This window comes from Typopeltis vanoorti, chromosome 13 (assembly GCF_054136105.1).
Source record: "Typopeltis vanoorti isolate ZY-2024b chromosome 13, IOZ_Tvanoo_1.0, whole genome shotgun sequence".
In the NCBI taxonomy this organism is placed as follows: Eukaryota; Metazoa; Arthropoda; class Arachnida; order Uropygi; family Thelyphonidae; genus Typopeltis; species Typopeltis vanoorti.
In genome coordinates this window covers 32,328,455-32,346,814 of record NC_143561.1, presented here as the reverse complement: position 1 = coordinate 32,346,814, position 18,360 = coordinate 32,328,455, and the positions used below count along the sequence as shown (strand labels likewise).

General features: G+C 37.8%; 1 protein-coding gene across 1 annotated transcript in view; it reads left to right on the top strand.

Moving 5' to 3' along the window:
• Positions 1-1,049: 1,049 nt before the first annotated feature.
• LOC150100034 (sterol O-acyltransferase 1-like) overlaps positions 1,050-18,360 on the top strand; it is a 296,476-nt gene continuing 279,165 nt past the window's right edge. The window contains exon 1 of the mRNA XM_090402947.1: positions 1,050-1,130. Coding sequence (XP_090259073.1) covers positions 1,055-1,130 — 76 coding nt within the window. The 5' untranslated portion in view covers positions 1,050-1,054. The remainder of the gene's footprint in view (positions 1,131-18,360) is intronic.

Sequence of the window (18,360 nt, the reverse complement as noted above, 5' to 3'; positions counted from 1 at the left end):
CGGCCTGGCTGACCGAGTGGTTAGCGTATCCACTCACCAGCCAAAAGGCTGCGGTTCGAATCCCGCCGTTGGCATGGATGTTTGTGATTGTCTGTGAAAATACTAGTGGTGGTGGTCAGCGGTAGATGGCGTTGGTGTAGATGATGAACAAAGATGTAGTTGATGGACTGAGTGGTGGAGACGGAGAGTTGTGGAGTAGGTCACCTACTCCACAACTCATAATAATACATAATAGTATTATTAGTACTTATTACCACAACTAATAATAATAGTTGTGGTGGTGGTCGGTGGCGTTGGTGTAGATGATGAACATAGTTGTAGTTGATGGACTGAGTGGTGGAGTAGGTGACTTACTCCACAAATCATAATAATACATAATAGTATTATTACTACTTATTACCACAACTAATAATAATAGCTGTGGAGTAGGTGACTTACTCCACGAAAGTAACTACGGTGCAGTGGCGTATTTAGGTATAGGCTCGGGCCTAGAGCGGCAAATTGTGAGGGGCGGCGGAAATTTCCGGGCTCTCATTTTTGTAATTATATTTATATTACGAATTTACGATATAAATAGGTTATGCATGTAAATCAACATGTTCATTAAATATGGGGGGGGCGACACTTCCTGCGGGCCTAGGGGCGAGAAATACCTAAATACGCCACTGAGTAGGTGTCCTCCCTCGACGAGTCTTTGGACTCCCTGGAGGTATTATGTAATAATAAGAATAATATCTGTCAACCTTGGATAAATAATGCGCTCTCACTTATTGTGATCATTAAAATATTTCGACTAACGATCAGAATGATTTTTTTCGTTCACTCCCCCCTTTCTCAACACATGATTACTGTTACTAGTTATAGTTATATATTTATATGTCAGTATTATTAAGTCTAATATGAATTTATTGAAATGGTCAGAGCAGTTACTTGTTTATATGATTCGGTGTATAGTGCAAAGGTGAATTCCTAACAAAAGAATCTTCACGTTACCGCAACTGTAACTGATAAGCTGTCATTCATCGTTGTCGTTTCGAATAAATGCGAGGCAACAATGTTGAAGGGAACGAAATCTCAAAAACCGGAAGAAAAGAGCGAAGGCCAGTATAGTGGAACTGAAACTTGTGATGGTGAATGATATATATTGTTCTTTAGATTTTACTTTGTGTAATTTCCTTCCCCCCCCCCCGTTGCTAGCCTTGGTTGAACTGAATTTTCAGTTCTCGTAAATGCACATATAGCGTTGTTAGGTAAAAGTCATACTTATGAAGTTTTGTGCATACTGTTGATTTACCTGTCAGTGACTAGTAATCACTTTTGTATGCAAGAAAGTTCTTTCCTTCAGAGAGGAAAAAAGAAGAAGAAGACATGGTCAACAGTTTCTTTAATGTGCTGTGAATTATGGTCAACGTAACTGTTGACCATAATTTTAACGATGGTCATTGTTAAGCTTTCTATTGGCAGTGGTAGAAATTAATTGACGCTTTCTAGAAAAATTGTATTTAATTGCTTCTTTTCGGTATATGTCAAAGCTAGTTTCGTCTGCTATTCTACTCTCGACACCAATGGTAATTGTAATCCTAGTTTCATGCGCGTTGCGTTTTCGTGCAGTTTTCTTCCTCGGTAGCGATATAGTTCTGTGTAGATGTGGATATTAAAAATATTGGTGCCCAGCAGATATAAAAATACGCCATTTGAAGGAAAAATCCAAAATTCACTGGGCTGTATCAGCTGAGGGTTCTTACAAGGAGTTTGTTAAGTATGGCTTAAAAGGCTTCTAGAGAGGCCACATTTTACACACTAGCTATCATACTTATCATTGAATTCATTTACACTGCTTGCACTCACAACATCCAAAGGCAGTCCATTCCAACCACACACCACCCTCTGAGAGAAAAATCTAGCTATCACACCCTTCTTGGTGGCCTTCATTCTCAGCTTCCAAGGATGCCCTTTCGTCCTTTCTCCATCTTCCATAAATTGAAAAATTCCATCAGTTGAAATCCTGTATGACCTTTTCAGAAGTTTGTAAGTCTCAATTGTATCAACCCTCTTTCTCCTCTTTGCTAGTGTCTGCAGTCTACAAATTCTCAATCTGTCTTAATCAGTATTCCACAATCCTGAGATCATTTTTAGTTGTACTCTCTCTAATATATCAGAATCACAATGGAAACCAGGAGACCATACCTGTGCACAATAGTCCAAGTGAGGTCTTATCAAGGATTTGTAAATAGGCAAAATGATATCTTATGTTTACAGCTGAATGTTCGTTTGAGCATTGCAGTTATCTTTTGAGTTGTATTTGCAATCTTTGCCACATGGCCTCTGAACTTCAACTTCCTATCTATGAACACTCCAAAATCCCTAGCCTGATCATTTTCTTCTAGCAGAATCCCACGAATATAATATTACATTTCTTTCTTTTAAGGTTATGCAGTAGTCGGCATTAATTTTTTAGGTTATTATTTTTGATTCTACTTATTCCTGTTGCCTCAACATCATCAGGCATATCCTGAATTCTTTCAGATATTGTATTGTTTGAAAGAAGGATAGTGCTCATTTTTCCTCACATGTTCTTCTCCGAGCATACCCAGAATGGTATCTTTTACACAAAGAGAAATTAAATTCTCAGCTATAGTATGATTCTTTCCACATCTAGCAATATTATTATTATTACCCCACGACACCTCATGGAGTCAAAGACTCATCTGGGAGGTCCTTTTATCTCTCTCTCTCACACACACACACACACACACACACACAATTTCATCATATCGTGTCTTAAACACACTCAAACGCCTTGCAGACATCATACTCTCAGGCAAGGCATTCCAATCATTCACAACTGCACGGAAAAAACCTGCCTCTCACTCCTCTACTCACACACTCTTTATACAGTTTCCAGGGATGACCTCTGGTTCTCCCCTGATCTCCCGCTATTCTCTGTAGAACTTCTCCACCATTGATCCTATAACAGCCGCTTACCAACTTGTAGGTCTCTATCATATCTCCCCTCTTCCTCCTGTCCACCAGACTCTGCAAATTACATCTTCTCAATCTTTCTTCATACTTGACATTCCAGAGGTCAGAAACTACCTTAGTCAGTTGCCTTTGGACCCTTTCTAAAATCTCTTCATCCTTCTGAAAACCCTGTGACCAAATCTGGGCATAATAGTCCATGTGGCCTAATCAAAGCCTTATACAACAGAACAAGATTCTCCCTACTTTTACACGTCAGTGTCCTCCCCATCATTCCCAGAAGCCTTTGTGTTGTATTCACAATTTTGGTGATGTGCCCCTAATCCACTATCACCCCCCCCCCTCCCAGATCTCTTATTTCCTCTACCTCCAACAATATATTCTCACCAAGCATAAATTCTGCATCCCATCTTTGTTTTCCAAATTTTAAAACCTTACATTTTCCAACATTGAACTCGCATCTCCATTTCCGTGCCTTCTGTTACATACTGTCTGAGGTAGTTATCCCTCAGAAACTCATTTTCTTTACTTCCAGTTGCTATCACATCATTCCAGTCTATATGCCATAATTAAAATCACCCATATTGATCACCCTTTTCTTATTTGCTTGGCTAATTTGACTGTACATTTCACTATCACCACCATCCACATTACCTGGTCTATAACAACATCCCACCAAGTATTTGATTCCAAATGATTAAACTAAATTTATTATTATTATTAGTAGTATTTGATTCCATTCACTTCTATCTCACACCATATTGCCTCAAAACCTCTGTCACTATTTCCGTCTTGCATGTATGCTTTGTATGGACATAACTCTTTCTCTATCATCAATAGCACCCCCTCCTCCCTTTTTACCATTTCTATCCTCACGAAACACATCATACCCTTCCATCTCTATTCCTGTCAGGATGTCATCCTCTTCCAACCATGTCTCACATATTCCGACAATCTTTGGGTGAACGGACGCAATTATGCAACCATTTCATCTGTCTTGTTTCTTATACTTCTAGCATTTGTATACAAACACAACAGCTCATTTCTGGATCTACAGCTAGTTCCACTGATACCACTCACTCGATGTTATCTCTCCATGCTCGACTGGGGCCATTTCCCTTTCTGCTTCTTCATTTTAAAACCCTTTTCAATTCCAACTGTTTCCTCTCAATCCATGGTCATTCCATTCCTTTTCTGCCTACATAATGCTCTCACCTCCTCTTGGAGCATCCACCTTTTTCACGCTGTGTACCCCCTATCCACCCTAAGCCTCCTGGTTTTCCTGCTCCTCTTGCACACCCATTCTCTCATTTTCTATACTCATACCACTCACTTCCCCATTCATATCCACCTCTTCAGTCTCTCCTGTCTTACTCTCCTGCTCTTCCACATCACTCCCCTCTCGATCTGATTCATTCTCTCTATTCACTTCTCTACCTTCCAGCAGCAGTCTCTCCAAGCGACTCACACCATAACCACTCAAATGCAGTCCATCGCTCCCATACAGCCCACTTCATCCCTCAAACTCATTCCACACGTTAACAAACTGTACCCCTGAGATACACATACCCCAGGTTGGGAATCATTGCTATAGGATAAGAGTGCCAGGGATGATGATGTGGAAGACATGCATTAGCTATGCATGTCTTCCACATCATGAGTGCATGTTGAGTAATTAATCATTAGCACAATGAGTGCAGGTTGAGTAATTATTAGGGGAAACTCCAACTATTCAGACATAAATTGGAAGAAGGAAAGATCACACGGTAGGAAGGAAATGGAATTTATACATCTGATAAATAATTACTTAAAATTTTCCAGCCTGGTTGTCCGAGTGGATAGTGTATCCACACTCCAGTCAAAATGCTGTGGGTTAGAATCCTGCCGTGGGCATGGATGTTTGTAATTGTCTGTGGAAATACCAGTGGTGGTGGTTGGCAGTAGATGATGTTGGTGTAGTTACAGTCAGTTGATGATTGAATGGTGGAGATGGAGTTGTATAGCAGTTGTCCTCCCCTCGATGAGTCCTTGGACTCCCTGCAGGTGTCAAATAATAATAATTAAAGGAGCAAGTGATGCAGGGGATTTGGAGTATGAGTGTGTTGGATCTGGTCATGGTATCAGAAGAACAGTCCATAACCAAGGTGACTATATTGACTCTGATTGGAGAGATTGACTTGGAAATTGCAATCTTGGCTTGGGATGTTGTGAAACATGGGATTTTCAGTTAAGAAGGGGGGGATATATGGAACTAGAAGGCATGGGATTATGATAAACTTGAGGCAGAGATCTGTCAGGGAAGGAAGATAGTTGTGCATGGGAGATAGTTGAGAGAGATCTGGAGGAAGCAGTATCAAGCTGTATATCCATTGTCAGGAGGATTAATCAGGTAGAAGTTGGATGATTAGTATCAGTAAACAGGAGTAGTAAAAAAAAAAAAAAAAAGATATTGCAGAGACTAGATACAGAGATAAGGAGAAAGGGGAGCAGCAAGCTCACTAACCATACAAGGGTTAATCAAGAAAAGTAATCGGTAAGGAAGGCAAAATCAGATTATAACAAAAAAAAATTACTATTGAAGGATAACTTGATCAAGAACTGATAGTAGTGAGATGAAAGAAGCAGATGAAATAATTGCATTACTGAGCGACCACCTTGCAAGAAGATATTGCTGTGACAGATGTGAGAATAAAGGTTAATGAATTGGAAGTACCTAGGATGTTGCAGCATTTCAGTTCAAATATGGCTGTGAGATTAGATGAGGTATCAGTTGGCATTTATTAGAATATGTAAGGGAACTGGCGATGCTTCTGACTAGGCTGTTTAATTTAAGTGTCAGCTCTGCATTGTCTCAAGGGAGTGGAAGGAAGGAAAAATAATTCCAATGCTTAAAGGTGGCTTTAAGACTGTAGTAGGAAATTTTACACCAATCAGTTAGGTGGTAAAAGTACTGGAAAAGTTGTTTAAAGAAAGAATTCAGGAATTGGTAGATAAAAACATGATTCTCTGAAGGGTACCATGGCTTTGTGAAGGGTTGATCATGCCTTAGTAATTTATTAACATTTATAATAGTGACAGTAGTTGGGTGGGTAAAGTGAATGGCACACAATGATACTGCTTGAATTTCAAAAGCATTGAACAGAATTTATTATTATTATTATTATTACGTTACACCTCCAGGGAGTACAAAGATTCCACTAGTATTTTCACAGACTTTTGCAAACATCCGTGCTCATGGCAGGATTCGAACCTGCAGCCTTTTGGATGGAGAGTGGATATGCTAACCACTCATCCAGCCAGGCTGGCACATGAAATACCACATGGAACTCCATTACACAAATTAGAAAAAATAGGATGCATATGAAACTGGTCATATGGATAGAAAGGTGGCTGGTGGACAGATACCAAAAAGTAGTATGTCGCAGAGCAGAATCCAAAAAGAAAGCAGTGCCACAACACTGTGTGAAATGAAAATTATATAGGAAATGATTTTTAGAGATATTCGGTTATTTGCAGATGATGCAAAATTGGGTAGGCTGATAGTTAATCAGAGCGATGTGGAGAGATGATTTAAATTGCAGGATGATTTAAATAGGATGACAGTATATGCAGGAAAGATATTAGGTATCATGATGGAAGTTTTTTCACTTGGCGATGCTACCAATTACATATTTTGTTTAATCCTTTATCCAAGTGTAAGCAAACAAAGTTTGCACCTGAAGTATTTTATCAATAAAGGTTGAAACTGGTCTGGGTAGTGGCCCTTCCCTTAATGCATAGCATTATACATGCTGCAAGATGATGTTTACATTATGGGAGATACTAAGGAAAGTGATCAGAACTTATTCCACCTTTACCACGAGTTGCACCAGTCCTGAAAATACTTCAGGCGCAAACTTTGTTTGCTTACACTTGGGTAAAGGATTAAACCAAATGTATAATTGGTAATATTAGGTATCAGTTTAATGTTTTGGTTTCACATTCACATGGTATTTGGTGTTTACCAGATACAATGCGAATGCAATTTGTCATATTTTGGACAAACAGGCCGTTCTGTGGAAAAAAGAATGAAGGAACATCAATATTATATCGAATACATGAACCCTCATAAGTCTGGTCTAACACAACATAGCATTGACACTAATCATAATATCCAGTGGGATAAAGCTTGTCTTCTCCACATATGCAGGTTTAAATATGAACGCCTTTTTTAAAGAAAGTTGCGAAGCCCTCTTATATCAGCCGAATTTAAATCGAAATGACTGTCTCTCTCTCCCCCAAAAGTTTGGGAGACTTATTTTTTGCAACCATCAATGAAATAATTATCTTTAAAGAATTATTTAATGATATTTTAGTAATTAATCTTCTGGCACACGGAAACAATTTTATTAGGTGATCCACCAACTGTTCTGTACTTTGTATTCCATTCCTTTAATTTGTATATCCTCAGTGTTTGCTATACACTGAGGATATACTGTTACTTTCAGTACGAAATAAAATATTTGTACCTTTATTTAATTAAAGTTATTACTGTGGTCTATACATGTTCCATTATTAAGGATAAGAAGTAAGTTTTTTCCCATGGAGAGTAGTAGGAGCATGGAATGCATTGCTTGAGACGATTGTGGATGAGTTTTTAAGGAGTGGTATGAAAGACTTTGTGTTGACTTCCCATGATGAGTCTTGTGACTCCATGGAGGTCAGGAAAATAATAATAATAATCACAAATCTGGTCTTGCTAAACATGCAATTACTAGTACTACCCACAACATTACTAGTACGTGGGTATTATCTGGTATGATGCTAAACTATGTTGTTTTAAAGAAAATGCTGAGGTTCTTCTCCATAACGTAAACCTCAATCTCAGTGATGGATTTTCTATGCCCAAAAGTTGGGAAATTGTCATCATTAATTCTATTTCTTAGTTTTTTAAAATATAGTTTCACACACACTTGACATAGTCTCACACACAACTGCACATGAATAACATATTATCTATGCCTTCACTGTTACTGTTTGAATTTCTTCCTTCTGTTCTTTTACATTGATGATCCTTTAAGAAACATAATTGATTTGTATAATTAATTAGTTAACTGAATGTCTTTCCATAGTGTTCTCATGTATCTTATGTTTCTTTTACTTTTTTTTATGAATTCACAGTTACCTCTAAATTGAAGAATCGTGAGGGACAAAATTTTTGGCACCATGCAATGGAAGGGAACTGTAGATCCAGAGTTTTCTTTTTGGTCATAGCATGAGAGGATCTGATCATAACTGAGATCTCATACTTTGTTCCAATGGTTGAGAGTGACTAAGTAGTCCCAACTTTGAGAATGAATTGGATGAATAATCATACTTATTCATCAGAAGATGAATTCATCACTAGAAGAATCAGAGGAAAGAATTTATGTAGAATTATTAGCATTAACATCAGATCTTAATGCAGTCAAAACGTTCATCACAGGAGGTGCATGCGCACACAAAATTATTGAACTATGCATTCCACTCATCATCCAAAGAACCTGTTCTTTACTCTCTTTGCTCATGCCCTCCTCAGACAGCTTTTAGGAATAGCCTCTGTTCAAGCCTTATCACATTTTACTCTGTGAAAAATCTCCATATTAATCCAGTAATCTAATTGTCTTACCAACTAGTCTGTCTCAATTACTTTCCCTCTCCTTCTATTCACAAGGCATTGCAGATTGCATTCCTTCATTCCCTGGAAAACAATTTTCCAAGAATAAGTGATACCCTTGGAGAAAGTAGTGAGGGACCATATACAGCATTGGGCAGATGAAGGTAATGTTATTTGTGAAGGGGGCTCTCTTGTTTTAGCAATATGCTAGCCTTTTATGATAAAGTTACAAGAGCATTAGATGAGGGAAAGGCATATACTGCCATTTTCCTAGACTTAGCAAAGGCATTTTACAGGGTGCCACATGATAAGCTGATATTTAAGTTACAGCACATGGGGTTTGGATGTTGGATTCAGGATTGGCTGTCAAATAGGTATTAGAGAGTTGTGTATGGGCATCAATATCAAAGAGGCAGAAGGTTACAAGTGGGGTTCCACAGTGCTCAGTATACTTGGACCTATATTGTTTAACCTTTATATCAATGACATTGCCAGTGGATTGCAAGGGGATATTCAGTTGTTTGTGGATGATGCGAAGCTGGGAAGGGTTATTAGTAATTGTGGAGATGTGGTAGCCCTGCAAGAGGATTTGAATAAGCTAGATAGATGGGCAAATGAATGGGGGTATCAGTTTAATGTAGCAAAATGTAAGGTCTTGAGGTTTGGGATACATCGATGGGATGCTGCATACTCTAATGGGAGGATTTAAACTGGAGGAAGTAGGAGAGACAAGAGATCTGAGGTTGATGATTGATAGAAACCTGAAATTTAGGGGACATATTACAAGGGTAGTGAAAGAAACACAGAGGATTGCTGCAATAATGAGAAGGACACTGACCTGCAGAGATAAAATGGTTATCATTCCATTGTATAAGCCTCTGATCAGACCACACTTAGACTATTGTTCTCAGTTCTGGTCCCCAGGATTTGAAGGGGATAAATTAACTGTGGAAAGGGTACAAAGGCAGATAACAAAGATGGTGTCGGGACTGTACAATGTTAGTTATGAGGATCAGCTGAGGGAGTGTGGACTGCAGATTTTGGTGGATAGAAGAAGGAGAGCTGATATGATTGAGACTTTTAAATTGTTGAGAGGTGGTTACGGGGTTGACACTGGGGAGTTCTTTCGTTTGGTTGAACAGCAGGAAGAAGTCATGACAAGGGGCCATCCCTGGAAGTTAAGAAAGGAAACTGTGAGCAAGAGGGTGAGGAGTGGTTTCTTTGCATGGAGGGTGGTTGAACCATGGAATGCATTGCCTAATAGAGTAGTGAGAGCAAGAACAGTCAATACGTTTAAGGAGTGGTATGATAGACTTTGTTTCCTAGGAGGGACCTCACTTGATGAGTCTTGATAGACTTGTTTCTTAGAAAGGACCTCCCATGATGAGTCTTTTGACTCCATGGAGGCCTGAATAATAATAATAATAAAATTAAATAAGGCATTTTTATTTGCTCACAAATTCATACATTCATCATAGGCAGGTCTTTTGATGACATCTTAAATGTTACTGAAAAAGTAGTGGAAGGATTTTGGAGTTACTACCAATTTTTTTAAGGTCTGTTAATAGTAACAGTTACAGAGATTTTGTAGAAAGCATGCCACAGGCATACAAAGCAATTGTATGCACCAATCATTAAAGGTCCAATTTCTGCATTAAATTTGGATTTTTTTCTCTCATAACTTGGATACTGTCCTTAGTTAATGTTGCAAATCATTTCATCAGCATGTTCATTATATGCAATAATGATAAGAATGTGAAATTTTAGTTGCTTTGTTTTTCTCTGGTTTTTAATTAAACTAATAATGCACTTGTAAGCAGATTTCAAGGTAGACTCTTTGGATTAAACTGAATTTGCATAAGACATTCATCGAAGAAGCATACACACACAAAATTAGTGTTTACTGGCACTTATTTCATTCATTCACTGCATACCATGAAGAGAACCTGGACTTCATATTAAGGATGTGGTGTAAGGATTGCACCACATCCTTTCTCAGCTCTAGAGGTGACTGAGTTCTTTCCCCTTTACCACCTGCCATGAGCTACAAATTTTCCTCTGTCTTTTTAAAGTAAGAATCTTCTTACTAGTCTGTATGTTTTTATCATATCTTCTCTCTTCCTATTTCTAAAACATTGAAGGTCACATTCTTTCATTCTGTTGTTATAAGCAAGCTTCTACAAGCTAGAAATGATTTTGGTTAGCCAGTGCTGGAAACAAGGTGACCATATCTGAACACAGTAGTGTGAACATAGTTTTATCAAGGCCTTGTAAAGTGGGAGAATGGCTTCCTCATTCCTACAATTTAATGTCTTTCAACATTATATAACCAATGTAATGTCTTAAGCTCCACCATTACCTCTAAGTCTCGAGCTTTATTAACCACTTGCAGCAAATTTCTATTAATATAATATTTCAGCCTGCAATGTGTCCTCAGCCCAAAATGCTTAACCATGCATTAAGCAACATTCTGTTGACATTCTAACTGTTGTTTATAGAATTGGTTTGGACAGTCAGCCATCAAAGATTCTATATCAGAAATGTCCTGTATCACTGATCCAACTTAGTCTCATCTATATATAATTGAATGTTTCCCCCTTCACACAATCCCTATCTTTAATCAGTTTTCTGGAATACATTTCCATCAAAGTGATACACACAACTTTCATTTCAAACTGTGTAACTTTATACTTTTCTACATTAAACTGGTACTCATTATCTTTTGTCCAGTTTATCAGTCTGTTTAAATCACTTGCAAGCTCACATCTCCTTGATTAACTATTACATTACCCAATTTTACATCATCACCAATCAACTGAATATAACCCTTCAAATCATTTCCTATATCATTTATGTTCATAGTGCTTTGTGGTACAATACTAGTCATCTGCTTTCTTTTGGATACTGTTTCATCAATATGCTGCTGTTTGGTATCTGTCCATCAGCCACTTTTGTATTCATAACACCAACTTCATATCCATTCTCCATTTATTCCAATTGCATAAGTGTTCCATGTGGTATTATCCTGTCAAACTCCTTTGCAAAATCCAGAAGTGTCATGTTGCCATTCCATTTCTTTAACTCTAAGGCATTACCTACTAAGGTAATGCCTTAGAGTTAAGGTAAATTATAAAGGTGTGACCTACCCTTCATGAATCCATTCTGCTTTTCCACCTCCCATAGAGTATCTACCCCCGGGGCAGAGCTGACTATTACCGGGTGCGTCCCCAGGTGGCGGATCGGGGAACAGCCTTCAGACATGGAGGCTAGCTGCGATATAAGCAGAGCAATCTGGCGAATAAGCAGCCGTGGACCAACAGCGACTGAGCTATCAGGGCATGGGGGAGCAGAAGTGGCAACTCTGTTTCACTTAAAACCTCACAAAGCCCAATGACAACTCGGTGACATGGCGAGTAGTGCCGCCATTAAATAAGCACCTGCTGGGGTCACTGCCCCAGACATTGGGAAGCAGCATTGTCAGTACTGACACAAGGTTGAAGCCAAATGATGACGGAAAAGCTTGTGATCAGAGATTTGCAGATGGCAATATGATTATATTGTGTATGTCTGTAATACTGTGGAGCAGAAAGCAAACGGAGAAACTACTGCTCTACCTTATCTCCAGAACAACCACCATGGCGAGCAAACCCTTACAATTGGCCCCAAGTTCCCGGCGTCCCTTAAATGGGACAGGGGTGCAAAGAATCTCTGGGCTCAAAATGGTGTCCACTTTTAAAATTGCAACTTGGAATGTCAGAACTCTGTATGAAGCTGGCAAATTAAGAAATGCCACAAGAGAAATGAAAAGACTGGGCATCCGGATTTTGGGAATTTGCGAGACAAGATGGCCAGGATCTGGAAAGTGTCAACAAGATAATACGACAATGTATTACTCTGGGAATGATGAGAACAAACATCGACATTGTATAGCTGTAATAGTAGATGAAGAAATCAATAAATCAGTAATAAATTGGATTTTGATTGTAGTATAGCTTGTTTCTTGTGTATATTTGTATGCTCCAGAAGATGACCTTGACATAAAGGTCGAAATGTCTAATTGTAGATTTTAGTTATATTAAACTAAAGTTTTTATTCAAACACGGTAGTTGTCTCCATAGTTTTCAAAAATGCATTCGGATCACCGTGCAAGCCTAAAAGAAAAGTAATAAATTGGATTCCATTTTCTGAAAGGATAATGCTCTTACAACTTCAGGGAAACCCCGTTAACATAAATATCATCCAAGCTTATGCACCCACAGGCTGACAAAAGTGAAGATGTTGAAGAGTTTTATGAACACCTAAAAGAGATTAAAAACCTAACAAAGAAACATGATATAAACATAGTGATGGGTGACTTCAATGCAAAAGTGGGAAGAGGATATGATGGAGAAATTGTTGGCGAACATGGCTTAGGCACCAGAAATGACAGAGGAGATCGCCTAGTCCAGTTCTGTCAGGAAGAAGATCTAACAATAGCAAATACCTGGTTTAAACTTCCACCCAGAAGACTGTACACTTGGACATCGCCTCAAGATAACCAACATAACATTGTTAGAAATCAAATTGATTATATACTGATAAATAAAAGATTCCACAGTAGTATAAAGAGTGCAAAGACTTATCCTGGAGCAGATAACCTCATCAGACCACAATACCATAGTTGCAGAAGTACGTCTTAGATTAAAATCAGCTAAAAAATCACAAAAGAAGAAAAAGAAAATTGATGTAGAAAAACTGTAAGACCCGAACATAAACAAAAGTGCCAAGACACAGCTTAACCTGTGATTACAACAGATTAACATAGAAGAGAATAAAAGTGTGGAATCTCTTTGGAATAGCTTAAAGAATGCCATCGTAACAATAAGTATTGAAGAAGTAGGTTATATGAATAATATAAAACAACAGGAATGGATGACAGATGAGATTCTTTCTCTTATTGATACAAGAAGAATATACAAAAACAAAGATCTAGCCAGGTAGTATACAGAAACACATAACATCATCAAGAAAAAAATAAAAGAAGCCAAGGAAAATTGGATGAAAAATTTATGTACTGAAATTGAACTGCTTCAGAAGAAACATGATAATTTCAATATCATCATCATCAAATTCCTGCCATGTATCCTCAAGGGGTGTACAGGATATGACAGTACTACATGAAAAAATTACATCATTACTAACTTCCTATCTACAATTTTATTCCAAATTAGTCTGTTACTTATCAAGACTCCAACATTATCAGATCTTATATTTCTATCGTCTAAGGCACTTTGTACCGTATCAATCCACCTAAATCTTGGTCTTCCTCTGGGTCGTTTTCCTGCCAACCTGGCAGAGAACACTTGTTTTGCTAATCTTTCCACTCCCATTCTATTTAAGTGACCATTCCACCTGAGATTAGCTCTGCTAACGTATTCCTGGATGCTGACAATGTCAAGTTCTTTCCTAATATCCTCATTTTTAATATGATATTGCCATTGATGCCATCTGTTCACGCCTCTAATCTTTCTCAGGACTCTCATATCTGCGGTCTCTAGTCTTTGGTCAAGTGTTTTACTTCTGACCCAGCTCTCAGATCCATAAGTTAAAACTGGTTTGAACACTGTCTTGTATACAGCTAATTTAGTGTTCCGACTAATTTCTTTCCTATTCCATATGAATTTATTCAATTGACTTCCCACCATACCAGCTTTGTTGATTCTGTTGTCTATTTCTATATTTAATTTACCATCTTCAGTAAAAATCATGCCTAAGTAGCTGAAATGTTTTACTTGTTCCACAGGTTCTCCATTCACAACACAGTTGACATTTTCAATGATTCTGCCTATTTTCATTGTCTTTGTCTTTTTATTACTGACCTTCATACCATATCTATTACAACAGCTATTCAATTTAGTCAGAGAATCTTGCAGACTTGTAGCGGATTTATTTAGAAGTATAACATCATCCGCATAAAGCAAAGAGCTGACATTAACATCTCCAATTTTGATATCAGGTTTAATACCACATTCCTTCATAATGTGATCCATATAGATAATGAATAACAGAGGGGATAATGTACATCCTTGTCTCACACCAGATTTAACATTAAACCATCTTCCTGTACTTCCTTCAATTCTAACTGCTGATTTACAACTCAAATAAAGACTAAGTATTGCTTGATATAATGCCCCATTGACACCATATAACTGTAGCGTATTGAATAGCTTCTCTCTTGGCACCTTGTCATATGCCTTTTCCAAATCGACAATACTTAAATACAGATCTTTGTTATATTCCCATGCTTTCTTGACTATTTGTCGTAAAGTGAAGATCTGATCCTGACAGCCTCTATTTGGCCTGAATCCAGCTTGTTCTTCACCAAGCTTTTCTTCCACAATTCTTCTCAACCGTTTCTCAAGTATACTTGCATAGAACTTGCCAGGAACACTCAGTAGGGAAATACCTCTGTAATTCTCACATTCAGTTTTATTTCCTTTTTTATATATGGGTACTATGAGAGCTCTACTCCAATCATCGGGAATTCGTCCCTCTGTCCAGGCTTTCTGAACTATGCAGTGCAGCCACTGTAAGACTTATACCACCATACTTCAGCATTTCTGGTCGAATATCATCTACTCCTGCTGCCTTTCCACATTTCAAGCCTTTGATGGCTTTTTCTACTTCAAGTATGGATATGTATTCCTGACTGCATGCTTGGTCAGTGTTTTTTATCACTGTGCTGTCATCACTGCTTGTTTCATTTAGCAGTTTTTCAAAGTAATTACTCCATACTTCAAGGATATCTTTTTCTCCTGTTTTCATGTCACCTTTATCATCTCTAATTCCTTTTAGCACTCTTTCCTCCATTCCTAAGCTTCTTCAACAACCTCCAGAATATTTTGCCACCTTCTTGATATTTATTTTCTATATTCTTGCCCAAAGTCCTCCCATGACTTTTGTTTAGCTAGTTTTACACACTGTTTAGCTTTCTTACATTTGTCTCTGTATTCTGTAAGAGTAAAAGCTGACTTATTTGCCAGGAACTTTTGATATGCTTTCTTCTTTTCCTTCACTGCCTCTTTAACTTCCTGTGTCCACCGGGGAGTTCTGATTTTTTAATCCTTGCACACAACCTCACCACATGCCTCTCTGGCAGAATCAATCAATGTTTTCTTCAGAGTTTGCCACTGAATCTCCAAGGTTTGATTCCTGTTTTCAAACTCTTTTATTTTCTTTTCAATAATCTTTCTGTATTTTAGTCTATAAAATACAGAAAGTATTTTATGGGGTGCTTAAGGGTTAAAGCTGTATAACTGAGAGGAGACCTTCACATAGCCTTTAAAGGAATGCAGAGAACTGACCAGGGCTTCTGACCTAATGTCCAATCCTCACCTTCTCGTGGTGCACCCTGTTGGGTATCTACTTTGATACTGAACGAACGAGGATGGGCTGGCAATTTGGGATTTAGCCGACCAAATTGTATTCTTATTGGTTAAACCAAAATAAAAAATGATGGTACAACATGACAAAATAATTTTAATATGTATAAGAAAATCAATGAAATTTCCAGAAATCTGAGGAAATAGCAAATAGTGTCTCTAAGAGATGAAAATGGAAAAATAGTTCTAGAAGAAGAGAATAAAGCACAGATTTGGATAAAATATGTAACAGAACGTTTCAGTGATACTAGACAGAAGCCTATAAATATAAAAGATAACATTCAAGGACCAGCAATCATGAAATGTGAAATAGAGAATGCTATACGAACAAGTAAAACAGGAAAAGCCGGTGGACCAGATGGTGTGCAAACAGAATTTTTAAAATTAATAGAACCAGATAACATCAAACTTCTTGAAAAACTATTTAATAAATTATATGAAAGTGATGAATTTCCTTCAGATTGGCTCAAATCTACATTTATCACTGTCCCAAAGAAACACCCAAAGCGAATTCCTGTGGTGACTTCCGACTTATTAGTCTATTGAGCCAAACACTAAAAATATTTTTGAAAGTAATTCAGAATCGCATTTATAGAAAAAGTGAAGAAACTCTTAAGTGAAACACAATTCGGCTTTCGGAATGGTTTTGGTACTAGAGAAGCCCTTTTCTGTACCCAAATATTGATACAAAAATGCATAGAAAGACAGAAATCTGTCTTTATGTGTTTCATAGATTTTGAAAAAGCATTCGACAAAGTCAAACACACTAACTTAATAGAAGTCCTTCAACAAATAAGGCTAGACGAACAAGACATAAGACTAATAACAAATCTGTATTGGAATCAGTCATCTACCATTCAATTAGACAACATTACCACCAGTGATGTTAACATCAAAAGAGGAGTGAGACAAGGATGTGTGCTCTCACGACTCCTGTTCAACATATATGCAGAGGTAATCTTTAAAAAAGCATTGGAAGAATGTCCAGAGGGAATCACAATAAATGAAAGATTGTTAACAACCTATGATATGCAGATGACACCGTGCTAATTGCAGATAATATTATGGATCTCCAAAAACTCATTGACAGAGTATACATAGAAAGCCAAAGAATGGGAATAAATATAAACATCAACAAGACAAAATACATGATCATCAGCAAACATCCAGCCTCATCAATGAAACTGACACTCAATGGGAAAAATATTGATCATGTGTCAAGATATAAATATCTTGGTTGCTGGCTTAATGAACGGTGGGATCCAGAAATAGATATGAAGACAAGGATTGAAGTTGCACGGCAGTCCTTCATGAAAATGAGAACACTATTCTGCAATAAAGACCTAAACATGGAAGTCAGATGCCGAATGCTGAAATGCTACGTGTGGTCTATTCTTCTCTATGGAGTTGAAACATGGACATTGAAGGCGACAACCATCAAGAAAATCGAAGCCTTTGAGATGTGGCTATAGAGAAGAATGCTAAAGATATCATGGACAGAAAAAATTACCAATGAAGATGTCTTAAAATCCATTGACAAAGCTAAACATCTTGTACAAATAATCAAGAAACGAAAAACATATCTTGGCCACATCATGGGAAACAGCAAATATCAACTTCTACAAACTATTTTGGTAGGAAGAATTGATGGCAAAGGAACTAGAGGAAGAAAAAGAATATCATGGTTTGACAACATCAAGACATGGACAGGAAAGAGCAGTGCACAACTGCTCAGATTAGCACAAGAGCGCAGTTTGTTCGCCAAGATGGTCGCGCTGACCTTCGATAGAAGATAGCACAATAAGAAGAATGGTATCTACCCATTTACAAATTATTATTATTATTCGTAACACTTCCAAGGAGTCCGCAGACTCATCATGGGAGGACACCTACAACTCTCTGTCTTCACTACTACACCGAACCTCTACTACCAATCCTCTACATCAATGCCATCTACTGCCCACCAAAACTAGTATTTTTTGTCTGTAATTTGCATGTGTTCTGAAGAGCCGATTTGTCTGTATGTGGGATGAAAAACTTGCTACCTCCATATGAGATTGACTAAATCACCTTCAATTGAAAATGCCCATATAAAGATTCCTCCCATCACAATGAGAATCGAACTTTTTTTCTAATCGAAGGGCACAACGTACCGTCATTCTCCAATTGCGCTACGGAGACGCTTAAATCCTGTCTTTGGCCAAGATTTCTAATACTTTCACCAGCACTCCTGAGATACTAACTGGTGTTTGCTGCCATTTTTTGTTCCAATGTACAAAGATTTATACTGGAACTATTTTCTCTCCTTCCACTCCCTTGGGACTT